The sequence below is a fragment of the Trachemys scripta genome, chromosome 8 (genome assembly GCF_013100865.1).
Source record: "Trachemys scripta elegans isolate TJP31775 chromosome 8, CAS_Tse_1.0, whole genome shotgun sequence".
NCBI lineage: Eukaryota > Metazoa > Chordata > Testudines > Emydidae > Trachemys > Trachemys scripta.
This window is the reverse complement of record NC_048305.1, coordinates 31,840,831-31,856,138: the sequence shown is the minus strand read 5'-3', so window position 1 is coordinate 31,856,138 and position 15,308 is coordinate 31,840,831. Positions and strand designations below refer to the sequence as shown.

The 15,308-nt window shown below is 40.1% G+C and overlaps 1 protein-coding gene across 1 annotated transcript in view; it reads right to left on the bottom strand.

Moving 5' to 3' along the window:
- Positions 1–3,170: 3,170 nt before the first annotated feature.
- The window catches only part of LOC117882023 (kazal-type serine protease inhibitor domain-containing protein 1-like), a 15,795-nt gene continuing 3,657 nt past the window's right edge, over positions 3,171–15,308 (bottom strand). The window contains exons 2-4 of the mRNA XM_034779970.1: positions 9,147–9,307; positions 4,955–5,099; positions 3,171–3,829 (exon numbers count right to left, since the gene is read on the bottom strand). Of these exons, the coding sequence (XP_034635861.1) occupies positions 3,699–3,829; positions 4,955–5,099; positions 9,147–9,307 (437 nt within the window). The 3' untranslated portion in view covers positions 3,171–3,698. The remainder of the gene's footprint in view (positions 3,830–4,954; positions 5,100–9,146; positions 9,308–15,308) is intronic.

Genomic DNA, 15,308 nt, shown 5'->3' with positions numbered 1-15,308 from the left:
TGCTGGAGCAAACTTAAAGCTCTTGTTTCTTGGGCTGGGCAAAATTGGGAGTATTAGAGAGTGACACCATTGTTCACCTGTGGGAATGTGGAGATCATGCCAATTTTGTGCACTCTCTAGTGTGTGGCTGTATCAGTTAAAATGGCTGCTTGTCTTGGTTGCATTGAGGATCCAGTCTTCACAGGGAGCAAGCACAATCATTTTAAGGGCAGAAAAAGTAGGAAACTCCAGGGATTTAAAATCAAACATAATCAGAGGGAGAGTGCATGTGTGTTTCTAAACCCTCAGTGAAACCACCTCCTAACCCAATTAGAGACCCAGATAGAGGATAGTAGGGCAAATGTAAACCAAGACTCAGATGCTTTTTGTGGGGAGATTCTACCACTGACAATAGAATATAAAGAACAAAACCCTTTTTCAGTTTCTTAAAAATAACAATTAAGTAAAGAGTTTTTATGCCTTTTGCCCACCTTTACACTGGAAGCTGGACAGTAGGACACATTGGAGACACTGTTCTGAAGGTGCTGCATGGTTTTGGCATCATAGCTAATCTTGCTTCCATTGAAATCAATAGCTAAACTCTTATTGGCTTCCATGGGAGCAGGACTGTGAACTAAGAACACATTGTTTCTAATAAGAGGTCTCACTTGGACTTCCCTGTGGTTTTAATGTACTATTTCCAGCTCAGGTGTGTGTCTTATTTTCTCCTGTGTGGAATGGCACCATCCTACTGAATTTGTTGTTACGGGGTTATTTCACTACACCTCTTGCTAAAGAGAAACCCTAAATTGGATCTATTTGTTTGTGTTTATTCATATTGTTATCCCACCAGAAAAAGGCTGAATCTGTTGTATCCCTTTTATTTAATTTAGAAAGGTCTGATTTAAAAAATAAAAAAAAGAGAGAGAAAGCAGCCAAGAAAAGATCAGCTTGTTGTATGCCCTCTTTCTTGAATGACTTCACTTTTTTTTTGCACGATATTTCCACTGAAAGGAATAAGAATTTCATGGCAATAAATAACACAGCAATGTAGTGGTTAAATTACCCCAAATACACACATCCGCAAACAAAATACATTTAACTATGCTTTGGAAATGTTTGCTCTCTGAGGGGGGTCAAAAAGAATCCAGCCAAATTTTCTAGTTTGCATACAACTGTACAGTTTTTGACACATCTCTAGTATGATATATGTTTTTCTCCTCCAGCTGTCATTCTCTTTCTGTTTTTAATTTTGCATTAACAGCAGGAGACCATAAAGAATTCTAGTTTGTCTCCATGGATAATGTTTTGAAGATAATATATTTTGGTCCCCTGTGTTGATATGTACTTTACCACAATTAAATGATTTGCTTTGGTAATCTCTTGTTTGTAGTAACGAACAAATAAACAAACAAATAAATCCCCTAGACCTCCATGTCTATGGATTGGGTATTTTCAATAGAAATAGATTACATTTTAGAAATTAATAAAATCTACTGATCAAGTTTCTTTTTAAATTAATAAACATTTAGCTAATATACAAAAATGTAAGTTGTTTGGCCTATCTGTAGAAAGATTGGTAATAGCTTATAACACTAAGGCCACTGGTTAAATCCAAAGCCATCTTTTAAACCTAAGTCAAGTGATCTTGTCAATGACCTCATGGCATGAACTTCATTCCTAAATTAACATCATGCTAGGAAAGCTACAAAAACAACAACAAAAACCAACAACCCCAAATATTTCTTTATTATCTGCATGAAGTTCATTAATACCTCATGGCAAACAGGGGCACGGGTGCTGGAACAATTTTTATAGTGGGGGTGCTCAGAGCCATTGAACCAAACTGTAAACCCTGTATATAATAGAAACCATTTCAAGTCAGGGGGTGCTGCAGCACCCCCTCACCCTTAGTTCTAGCACCTATGAACAGGGTTCATATCCAGCCTATGACTTTATTGCAAATCTAAGGAAAATTTAATTTTCCAATGGCATATGGCAGAAAAATCAACATCTTAAGAGTAAAGGAGATGTTCAAACTTCACTGTACATACATTCAGAACACCCATGTTATATACGCACTAAATGCAAAAACTAAATTAATGTAAAGTCAATGCACCATTTTCAGTGGATGCACTTAAAACTTTCCTAACTTTAAGTTAGATAAATAGAGAATATTAGTGCACTATTTCCAGCATTTATTATACATCACTGTATTTAATATAGGAAATACAGAGGAAAGATTGCAAGTACTGAGGCCAATACTTTAAACACTGGGTGCCTAGAGTTTAGGTCTTAAGTCCATATTTAGGCATCTAAATAAGTGGCTTGATTTGCAGAGATGCAATGAGATGTAATGGGTGCTCAGCATGTCTGAAAACCAGGACACTTATTTAGTGCCCAAAATTTGGCGTTGAATATCTTGGCCTCGGGTAATTCTTTAGTTATCTAAATCTTATTGGCAAGTTTTTAAGGGCTATCATTTTACATTCCAAATGTTAAAGTTTTAAATGTGTGGAGAAACAAGACTGAAGGCACCTAGAGTCACATTAGATTGACCATATGGAACATGGCCAATGATTTAGATTGCTTGGAAAATGTATGTGAATTTTCCCAGAATATTTTTAAAAATAAAGAATTTTGTGCTTTTAAAAAAAATGCCTTTGGCATTTCCATGAATGCAATATCTTGAGGGATCAGAAGTGTGTGCAGCTAAAACGCACTGCTAGTTGAAAGCATCCCAGAAAAGGTGAGTGTTGGAGCCCACAGAATTTTGTCTATGTGACCGTTGTACAGTTGGAATTCCATGTGTCTGAAGGGCATGGACAGAGACCAGGAGTAGCCACCCCTGCTAACTCCACATTAATTCATAGAAATCCCCACCTTACACAATTCTGCTTAAAGCATAAGTGATGATCAAGGGAAAGAATAGGAGGTAAATAAATTATTCTGGGTGGAGCCATACAGTATGTCTGTTGGTTTGGTTACACAGGAAGCCCTAGATTTCCCTCACTGCTCCTTGGGTCCCAGATCCCTTCTGTCAGATAGTAAATTTCTGCCCCTGACTAGCATGATGACTTAAGCGACCTGCTGTTTTTATACAATGGGAAAAGTGTAAATTGTTTCATGCACTCAGCTTAAAAAAAAAAAAAAAAAACAACCAACCAACCAAAAAAAAAAAAAACCCAGACAATTCACTTTTGGCTGAGACTAACCCTGGAAGCTATCAAACCAGAAAAGGAAAGTCTTCCTGAAAGTGTTAAAGAAGTTTAATTTGAAACTATTTTGCAATCGTAACTACTTGTGTTTGTGACTGCTCTCTTGAGATCTACATGGGCAATGCAGAAAGAAGATAATGGACGGGAGGTAAAGAGTTCCTTTAGTTTCAGAACTGATTTTGTTAATCCAATCTTGAACATTTAAAAATATTAAAATGGAGAAGAGGATCTTTTTCAGAATACTTAATAGGCAGGTCCATGTTGAAGAGTTGTGTTCAATCGTCTGACAATACCAGCCTATGGTCTATCTGATTATTATTAGCGATATGTAGTACAGTACTCTTTGGCCAAATGACTGAGCACATCCTGCAAATTCCAGAAGAGTGCTATATAAACTGTGGGAAGGAAGGGACTCTTTACAGAACAATCACACTGGTAAATACAGCTGAAAGGGAAGGATATTGGACCCTTAATATATCTAGACTATCATAGGAACTTATTTCAATTTTCATAGTCTCCAGATTCATATTCTTCCTCCTCATCCTCTTCAGTATGGTCATAATAGTCTCCATAATCTGTAGTGTAGCTTGTGATTCTGCTGCCAGCAGAAATCTGAAATGTAGAGGATGAACCTGCACAGCAAGACATAAATTGTCTCCACATTAAAAGGAACATAAACAAAGCAAGAACTAAGAGGAAGATAACATGATTTTAGAATTCTACAGTGAGCTTAACACACTTGTTACTGGGTTAGCAAGTTCTCTTTTGGAGAGAAAGAGGCAATATCTGATGGCTTGTTTCTGTATCATTGAAGTCAATGGGAGCTTTGCCATATTTATTTCTCTCTCCCACTCTCAAGTATGGAAAACACACCTATTTTAACTCTATTCCAAACACAAGTAAACCATGAATTGATCTTGCAAGTGCTCTGCACATGAAATGACCATTGTAGGATCAAGCCCATTGTTTGGCAAAGAGAAGAGGCCCATATCAAGAGTGAAATATGAACAATGTAGCTTGCTTCTGCCCATGCAATGCAAGCACAATTCTCTTTAGAGTCAAAAGAAGTTTAGCCTCCAGGACCGTACCCAATCAAAAATAAATAGTAAAAGTTACTTCATATGTTTCTCTAAGCACACTTATTAAAAGCAATTTCAAATTCCTTCCTAATTTTTCAAAAAGTAAATGATTAAACAGAACTGTTGAAGTTCTAAGAATTGCTCAGAGTCACATGCAGCTATGGTTCTGGTATGGAACTCTACCTGTGGTCAAAGGGGGGTTGTGTAAAAAGGGATGGCACAACTTTACAGCTGTGATCCACAGTGTCTTTCAGGTGGAAAAAGGTGAACATTGTAGCAAACCCCCATGATATTAACCAGTTTATCCTTTTTTGTTTACTACACTTAATACACATTTTTTACTAAAAATACCTAGAGCTGATAAGAGATAAGGATACAGTGACAGAACACAGTTTTCAAATGTGGGCCTCTTAATAGGACATTCACATTTGGACACTCACCTTAGCATATAAGGGCCAATCCCTGTGAGGTGAAGTCTGTGGGAACTGAGGGTGCTCAACCCCTGACAGATCCACAGAGTTTGTGGGGCAATTGCCTGCTTTATGCACCTGAGCATCAGTTTAAGTGCCAACACAGAGGATTTGCATTTACCAGGTGAGGCAGAAGCATTTGAAACCGGGCTCTAAATGTTGAAACCAAATGCTAAAAATTCTTCACCTCAAAAGTAAAACACTTTACCATCAATGACTTTCAGTCTTGCAGATGCATATGCAGTGCCATACTTGTTTTTTGTTTGGCAGATGTAGATGCCTTCGTCCGATTTTTTGATGCCTTGAATTTGCAGCCACCCTGTCACACCGTACTTCTTAGGCCCACCTCTTGCCTGAGAGAAGGCAGATACACTGTCAAGATTTAGCAGACACCAGAGAAGAGGATGCTTTTCACAAGGATAATTACCTGAATTATGTTTGGAGCCAAACTTTGCTCTCCATTACTGTACATTGCCACTGCCCCTTGGCCTCCAAGCTTTATCTACTCCTGTGTGCCCCTCCCCTTTGCTGCCCTGGGCCCCCTCAACTCATGCTGCCCCTGCCCACTTCCCCAAACTTCTCCAACACTCAGCCCTGACCACCTCCCTGTTCTGCATCCCCAGCCCCCCACCTGACTCCACTTCTGCTCCATATGTTAGCTTCTCCATAGGCCTCCTGGGCCTCTCATCCTTATAAGTCTTTTGGGGGTGAGGGTACAGATGGGTGGAAATGGTGGCTTTTAGATTTCTGTTCCTCTATTGTCTTCTGGTGTGACCAGCTGGCCCAGCCCCACCTTCATTCTCCAGGGGATAGTGCTCCCCTCTAATCATAGGTGGTGTATTGTCTTTAGGGGAGGAGACCCTGCCCTTCCTGCTGGGCTGGACCAGCTGGCTTCTGCACTGAGCTGGCTGAGTGCTAGGCTCCATGTTTTCCAGGCAGGGGTCTATGGAAGCTCTGGCTCCAGAAGGGTGGTGAATCCCAAATATGGCCAGGAGTTCAAAGCAAACTTGTTTCACTTTGACTACAGTGCCCCGGTCTGAACAGCACAAAAGGTGACAAAGGGCCTCTCAGCCCAGGTCCAGGCAGAGGTCTTCTCACCTCTGGAATCCAGTGCCCCTCCTACAACCCAAACACTTCCTTTTAAAGGCTGTTTCCCCTACCGAGGCCTGCAGTCACTTCACCTTCCAGGCCAGAAAGCTCTTATATTTCCTGCCATACAAGGAGGTGGAGGAACTTCTTCCTCAGCATGGGGTACACCACCCTTGCCTACACTCTTGGATTAGATTTAATATACACTTTTATTCTTGACAGCAGCTACTTAACTGCCAACGATCAGAGAGCCAGATCCTCTTTGTCTTTATGCAGGCAAAAATCACAATGAAGTTAATGGGAGTTCTGCCTGGTAAGGACTTCTGGATCCTGACCAGATCCATTAGAGAGAGCCAAGACAGTGCAACATTCAGGGTTTACTTCTTCCTCTACATATGCTGTCCTCTCTCATCAAGCATTTCTGAAAGCAGAATTCTCTTAATTCCCCAGGCAGGGCCATACGGTAGCACCCCCTGCTAGCAAGTTATTTATCATAACAACATAGGCTTTGTAATAGTGTTGTATCCTGTTATTGACGTTCATAGAATCAGAAAAATGTGGAGCAGGAAGGGACTTTGAGAAGTCATTGAATCCATGCCCCTGCACTGAGGCAGGACCAAGTAAACCTAGACCATCCCTTACAGGTGTTTATCCAACTTGTTCTTAACCTCCAGTGACGAGGATTCCACAACCTCCCATAGAAGCCTGTTCCAGGGCTTAGCTATCCTTGTAATGAGAAAGATTTTCTACTAAAAAAGAGCCACCGTGGCTTAACAACCATGTAAAAGAAGCAGTGAGAGATAAAAAGACTTCCTTTAAAAAGTGGAAGTCAAATCCTAGTGAGGTAAATAGAAAGGAGCATAAACACTGCCAAATTAAGTGCAAGAAAGTAATAAGAAAAGCCAAAGAGGAGTTTGAAGAACGGCTAGCCAAAAACTCTAAAGGTAATAACAAAATGTTTTTTAAGTACATCAGAAGCAGGAAGCCTGCTAAACAACCAGTGGGGCCCCTCGATGATAGAGATAGAAAAGGAGCGCTTAAAGAGGATAAAGTCATTGCGGAGAAACTAAACAAATTCTTTGCTTCAGTCTTCACGGCTGAGGATGTTAGGGAGATTCCCAAACCTGAGCCGGTTTTTGTAGGTGACAAATCTGAGGAACGGTCACAGATTGAAGTGTCACTAGAGGAGGTTTTGGAATTAATTGATAAACTTAACATTAACAAGTCACCGGGACCAGATGGCATTCACCCAAGAGTTCTGAAAGAACTCAAATGTGAAATTGCGGAACTATTAACTAGGGTTTGTAACCTGTCCTTTAAATCGGCTTCTGTACCCAATGACTGGAAGATAGCTAATGTAACGCCAATATTTAAAAAGGGCTCTAGAGGTGATCCCGGCAATTACAGACCGGTAAGTCTAACATCGGTACTGGGCAAATTAGTCGAAACAATAGTAAAGAATAAAATTGTCAGACACATAGAAGAACATAAATTGTTGGGCAAAAGTCAACATGGTTTCTCTAAAGGGAAATTGTGTCTTACTAATCTATTAGAGTTCCTTGAGGGGGTCAACAAACATGTGGACAAGGGGGATCCAGTGGACATATTGTACTTAGATTTCCAGAAAGCCTTTGACAAGGTCCCTCACCAAAGGCTCTTAAGTAAATTAAGTTGTCATGGGATAAGAGGGAAGGTCCTTTCACGGATTGAGAACTGGTTAAAAGACAGGGAACAAAGGGTAGGAATTAATGGTAAATTCTCAGAATGGAGAGGGGTAACTAGTGGCGTTTCCCAAGGATCAGTCCTAGGACCAATCCTATTCAACTTATTCATAAATGATCGGGAGAAAGGGGTAAAAAAGTGAGGTGGCAAAGTTTGCAGATGATACCAAACTGCTCAAGATAGTTAAGACCAAAGCAGACTGTGAAGAACTTCAAAAAGATCTCACAAAACTAAGTGATTGAGCAACAAAATGGCAAATGAAATTTAATGTGGAGAAATGTAAAGTATTGCACATTGGAAAAAATAACCCCAACTATACATACAATATGATGGGGGCTAGCTACAACGAATCAGGAAAAAGATCTTGGAGTCATCGTGGATTGTTCTCTGAAGATGTCCACGCAGTGTGGAGGAGCAGTCAAAAAAGCAAACAGGATGTTAGGAATCATTAAAAGAGGGATAGAGAATAAGATGGAGAATATATTATTGCCCTTATATAAATCGATGGTACGCCCACATCTTGAATACTGCATACAGATATGGTCTCCTCATCTCAAAAAAGATATACTGGCTCTAGAAAAGGTTCAGAGAAGGGCAACTAAAATGATTAGGGGTTTGGAACGGGTCCCATATGAGGAGAAATTAAAGAGGCTAGGACTTTTCAGCTTGGAAAAGAGGAGACTAAGGGGGGATATGATAGAGGTATATAAAATTATGAGTGATGTGGAGAAAATAGATAAAGAAAAGTTATTTACTTATTCCCATAATACAAGAACTAGGGGTCACCAAATGAAATTAATAGGCAGCAGGTTTAAAAACAAATAAAAGGAAGTTCTTCTTCACACAGCACACAGTCAACTTGTGGAACTCCTTACCTGAGGAGGTTGTGAAGGCTAGGACTATAACGGCATTTAAAAGAGAACTGGATAAATTCATGGAGGTTAAGTCCATTAATGGCTATTAGCCACGATGGGTAAGGAATGGTGTCCCTAGCCTCTGTTTGTCAGAGGGTGGAGATGGATGGCAGGAGAGAGATCACTTGATCATTACCTGTTAGGTTCACTCCCTCTGGGGTACCTGGCATTGGCCACTGTCAGTAGACAGGATACTGGGCTAGATGGACCTTTGGTCCGACCCAGTATGCCGTTCTTATGTACTATCTATCCTAAATCTCCCTTGCTGCAGATTAAGCCCATTACTTCTTGTTCTACCACCAGTGGACATGGAGAACAATTGATAACATCCTTTTTATAACAGCCCTTAATATATTTGAAGACTTCTCAGGTCCTCACTCAGTTGTCTTTTCTCAAGACTCAACATGCCCAGGTTTTTTTACTCTTTCCTCATAGGTCAGGTTTTCTAAATCTTTTATCATATGCAGATAAACTGGGCTATGTAGTGAAGCAACAGGAGACCTGAACCCAGTCTCTCTCACCAACAGAAGTTGGTCCAATAAAAGATATTACCTCACCCAACTTGTCGCTGCAACAGGAGAAAGGCAGTAAAAATGAGACAGCCTCTTTAACCCTCCATCTCCTCCCCACAACTTAATAGTAAAAAATATGATCCGTGGAATAAGCATAATCTACCTGGATTGAGATGTGGGCATCATCTCCTGGCAGAAACATTTTATTCCCTTTTTTCTTCCACTCAAGGTGTGGCATAGGATAGGCGGACACCTCACAGCCAAAGATTATGTCATTACCTGTGAAGTTCTGAGCATCCTGAGGTGGCAAAGAAATAACAGGAGCTGCAAGGAACCAATATGAAAAGAGCCTGATAGATGGACGTGGTAAAATGCAATTGCCTGTATGCAGTAAGAAAATGTCAAACAATATTGTCATGCAGTCTGGCGCAGCTCACAGTCTGCCCTGAGACTGGCAAACACCCCAAACTGGTGGTATGTTCTATAATTATGTTTCACCCACCCAGTAACAAATGTGAACTCCGAATGCACTATAACAGTCTTACCATGGAGGCACAGACAGTCCCCTTGGGCATTCCGGTCTATCTTGCCACCCATGCATCACAGATGGTCACTTATACCAAATATCCCAACCATATTCAGGTTACTTCCAGTCACTTACTCAGATCTCAACCCGAAGATGCTGCCTGTAGCAAATCCTGTAATAAACTAACTACAGGTTTATTAAATAAGAAAAGAAAAAAAGGAGTTATGAGGTTAAAGCAGGTAACATACACAAATAAATGAGTATCAGTTTTGAGTTTCAAAAGATAATAGAAATTGCTGTCATAAGCTGACTTTATATGTCCTTTGGGGCTAACCCAGGCAAAACAGCTGGGGGGGCTTTTGCTTAGTGATTCTTGCCCCGTTAGAGTCCAAGCAGCAAAAAGAATCAAGTTTCCTTCCTTGTCAGAGATTTTTATCCCCTTCTCCCCAGACTCCAAACTGATAGAACAAGTGTCAGTGCCTGACTCCTCTTTATGCCAGTGGGGAAGATAATCAAAGTCTTTGTCCTTTTGAGATATCACAATGGCTCATTTGCTTCCAAAGGCCCCGTTGTCCACAAGACCGGCACTTTACACTAATTAATGCTTCTTTCCTGTCTGGTGAGTTACACAGTTACAGAAGTTTACAATGCAAACACGCAATATAACCTTATACCAGGCTATAGAGGTTATAAATGAGATCAATACATGCAGAATGAGGAATTGCAACATTCAGTGGAGCAATTCTTAAAATACCTAGGCCTAAGCCTTTTCTATCTTGCCTAATTTGATCACAGCTTAATGTAACTTATGTTTAAAAATTGTTAATATTTTTGAGCACATATCAGTGCTTTGTTTTGAAAAAGCAAAGAATGCATTTTTTGCATGTTACATAAAGGTAATAAAATACTAATACAGTAGAATATGAACGACCAGTTATCTGAACCATTTTACCCAATAAAAAATAAACAGCTATACTGTAGTTCAAAGCTACCTTAATTTATTCACTAGCTTTTCACGTTTGGCTGAAACAAGAAAAGGTTTTCATTAACCACAAGAGGGAGCCCATCCAGTGCTTTGAACACAATAAGAAAATAAACAGTTAAAGGATAAGGGTCAGGCTGAATGTACATGAATGCATCTACTGAATGTACATATGCAGCATGTACTATGCATGTATTGAACATACTATATGATTTGTTACATCAACAATCAGAGAAAAAAACAACATGATCATTGTTATAGCCTACTTTTTGGCACTCTATTTGCATTTTTTCCCCAGTATGTTTGTCCACAACTAACACATTTTTCAGTCAAACATATGTTTCCTATCTTTTTTTAAAGTTATCTGTATTTTCTGGGACACTAGGTCCAGTTTGGGTTTAATTGTTGTTGTTTTTTTGTCCTGTGTCCCAGATGCTTGAAGATGGGAGCTTTGGTAAATAAATACATTTTTGCCTGTAATATTTGAGTCAATACGTCTCTGCAGAATGAATGTTTCAGCAGCTGAAATTGTCACAGCAATGCTCCAGATTTCTAAAACAATAGCTTCAATACATGCAGTCAGATATAATTGATCTAATTAGGTGCTGACAACATCAAATACAGACCAGATCAAATTATGCATTGCAGAGAAAATATCCAGCAACTTTCTCATTTGCTGTTTATGTATTGCTCATTAAACAATCCTGGTTTTCTTCTACCGGTAAGCTCAGATTTTCAAAACTGACTACAGTATTTGAACATCTAATTCACATGAGCTTTAATGAGAATTAGGCATTCAAATCCTTTAGGGCTGAGATTTTCAGAGTTGCCTAATGTACTCAGAATTCATAAAGGATACATTGAATAGTTAGGATGAGAAATTTTCACGTTTGCTTAACTTTACTACTGGTAGTTCTATTGACTTTAATGGGACTCCGCATGGAAGTACAGGTAAGCCTAGGGAGCCAAAATGTTTACCTTAACTTGTCACTAGTCGTTATGTAGATAGTTATTTCTGCTCACAGATTGGATGAGAAAACTTTTTAAACAGGTGAATCTTACTTCTGGATACCTGTGCTCAAATGCTGATCCAAGTATTCATCTGAAGAACTCAAATTTTCCAGATATTCCTGTGAACACAACCTTGCTTGTGTGACTGTTTACAAACAGGACTCAGTGCTGCAAGGTGTTGAGCACTCTAGCCCCCATCTACCACTTAAACACAGACGTAACTGTAAGCACATGAGCAATCTGATTGATTGATGTGAAGCATATGCTTAAGAATATTGCTGGATCAGGGCCAGAACACTCAGCACTGTGCAAGCTCACACACCCATAGCAAATAGAAAGGTATATGGACTTGATCAAATCAAGCAGGCACTTGGAATTTGAATGAATATTCACAAATTATTTGCAGTATTTAACAATTCCAATCAAAAGTGAGGTGCTAACAGATTAAAAAATAACCCAGAATGATTTAAGAATCTGGTCTCACAAAAACATCTTGTTGCCTGTTGCAAGGGCAAAGTGAACTCAAGTAAGCCAGCACTTTAAGAACAATATGTATTGAAAGCCAGATTTTTAAAAGTTCCCTTTGCATGCGTTTATGATTTTGCATATCTCCAACTCTGGCCTTGCATGTGTGTCTGTGTTCACATAACTGTGCCTTTACCCTTAATACACATACCTTACTCTAGAATTTCCTGAGGGGAGCATCTCACATGCAGTGTATCTGTTCCGCTTCATTCTAGGTTGGCACAGTCTTTATGACTGAAATCCAGCCTCCCCTTCCACCAACAGCATAAGGTCTAAAACATCCCAGTTGTGCTTCTGTAGGGGAGTCAATGAGGACAAGCTTTGAACAGGCAACAGAGGTAGGGAGGTTGGGGTTTGCAACGCCTTCCATGCCACACAGTGGCATTCTGTGGGAGTAAGTGTGGGGAGTTCTTGAGCAGGCCGGGGGAACTGCCACAGTGGGTATGTCTATCCTGCACTATAAACCCGAGTTCAGACAGAAATTTGAGCCCAAGCCCCTCTTCCAGCCAAAGAGAAATCAGTTTGATTGGGGCCTGGATCCCCTCTGGACTCAGACCCATGGACTCTGCTAGCGGTGCTGAGTAAGAACTGGAGTCCCACTGAGACTCAGGACCAAGCCCTGTCATTTTGGAGTGTGGAATCAGCTCAAGCCACAGACCCAAGTCAGAAGGTCTGCACAGTGCAGTTTGGACACATCAGCATGGCTGTGAGACCCGAACCCAGCAATTTTAACTCAGGTTTACAATGCAGTGTGGATGCTCAAGCACGGGCTTGTATACCCACAGACCTGGTATACAATGTAGTATAGACATACTCAGTGAGTCTACCAAGTGGATGAATCCACTTACTTCAAACCTTACTTGGATTAGAGTAGTAGCCAGAGATGCATCCGAAGAAGTGGGCTGTAGCCCACGAAAGCTTATGCTCAAATAAATTTGTTAGTCTCTAAGGTGCCACAAGTACTCCTGTTCTTTTTGCGGATACAGACTAACACGGCTGCTACTCTGAAACTAGCCAAAGACTAGTGATCAGAGCTCTCAGTCTGGGTTGCAGGGGAGTATGTTCCCCCTCAAATCCCCACATAGTTCACCTCAGAAAGCTATTTACTTGTAGAATTATTTCATGAGAAGAGGACACAGTTACCCTTCAGCAAAGGTAAATGCTTATGACAGGACAGGAAGATCATTCAACACAATCAGAGATGAAACAGCAAAGCTCCCAGACTTCTGGCTTAGGAGCATTATCTACCAAACAACATTTTCCCCCAGCTGCTTCCCTTATAACCTCTCTCTTGAGCACCCGTGCAAAGGGATGGGGAAGATAAGCTATAGATGACCCCAAGTTCTCCATGGACCAGGTAGTGGACTTGCACTCCGAGCCAGCAGTATGGTCCAGGATTTACAACAGCGACTAATGATTTGGGATGCCTCCATTTGTGGCTGCCCAACATGAGATGCTTTAAGGGGGCCTGATTTAGAGGAAGAGCGAGTATTCAAAATCACTAGTTGCTTTTGAAAATACTGGCCATGAATTTTACCCTACTATGTATTTGTCACCTATCACTGCCGCCACAGATATGAGAAAAATACCCATTAGCCCCAAAACTATTGAAAAAAAGTGCAGAAATCATTTTCTAAGTGATATTATATTTTTTTTCAATCCAACAAACTCAAACAAAAGAATGTTGATTTGGTAACAACAAAATGGTATATTTCTCCAACTATATGATATTTATGTTTACTGTTATTTGTCTGATTTGTAACACAATGCACACAAGGCGGTAAACTATTCCTTTGCTCCTTTCGTATAAAATTCCCATTAAAATAATCTGGTATTTTGTGCTGCTGACGTAAAGAGAAATGCTGTGGGGTGGGTATATTGCTTCGTGAAATCAACAGCAGCAAAGGTTTGAAAAAGGATGTATTAAGTGTGGAGAATCTGCATGTCATCAATACAGTTAATCTTTGTAAGCTATTATTTGTAAGCTAGAAATTGATCAAACCAACCTTTTGGGGAAGGAAAATGGGCCTTTTCTCATGTGTGACTTTGACTTTGTGTGTGTGTGTGTGGCAGACAGAAGATAGAAGTCTGCTCTTGTGATGAAAGGAGTTTATTGTTATTTATTTATTCATTCATCAGTTGCTGTATACAATTAATCTATTTGGCATCCCTAGGACAGGAGATGCTTTGAAGGAAAAGTATGAATGCAACATACATTGAGATTAATGATGTATAGATTTACAGAATGCTACCAAAAGATACAGATCAGTGCTCAGCATCTGTTTCTCATTCAAAGGACAACCAGCAGAATGCCAAGGCACAGATAAATTGCTAATCTCAGGGCCTAGACTTTCCATTGCATTACACCTTTTGGAGTTACTTGTAGCTGTGTGAAACTGGTATAAAACACTGCCACAACATAATGGTGGCCTTTTACACACACTTTGCAGCGCTGTAAACAAGCTCACAAGGCACAGAGCCATGGTGAATAGCACATTCAATGTACTATCCTCATCTAGATCATTGTGCATTTGTGTTAGTGACATAAGATTTAAAATACCTTTTAATCTTTTACTTTTTTCTGCCTCTTAAGAGCCAAGTTCCAAAAGGGTAAAAAAGACATTTTAGCTCTAAAGCAAATATTCCTCTTTGAAATCCTATCTATTCTCTCACATGGCAGAAGACAATTCAAAGAGCTTTGCATGACAGCTTGGCAGCCTCTGGTAACTTCTTAATGTTTTCCCCTAAGATCACAGTTTTATTGTCCTAAAGTAAAACCTGCTGAAGTTCTTATAAAGTCCCATCATCCTGTCCATTGCACAGTGCACAAGTATAAAATAAGGTGCATCTTCTGCCCTGCTACTATACCAATACTGTGAATTTTTACAGTGCTTTCATCCTTAGATTGCAAAGTGCTTTACAAAAGTGGGCAAGAACTATTATGCCCATTTTACACTTGGAGAGACTGAGGCACACAGAGGCTAAATAACTTGTCCAAGGCCAGACAGACAGACGGGCAGAATCAGTATTAGAATTATAGGGTTAGAAGGGACAGCAAGGGTCATGTAGTCTAACTCCCAGGATCCAGGAGTTATTGACTTACACAGTTACAAAGTATCAGGGGGTAGCCGTGTTAGTCTGTATCTACAAAAACAACAAAGAGTCTGGTGGCACCTTAAAGACTAACAGATTTATTTGGGCATAAGCTTTCGTGAGTAAAAACCTCACTACTTCGGATGCATAGAGTGAAAGCTACAGATGCAGGCATTATATACAAACAC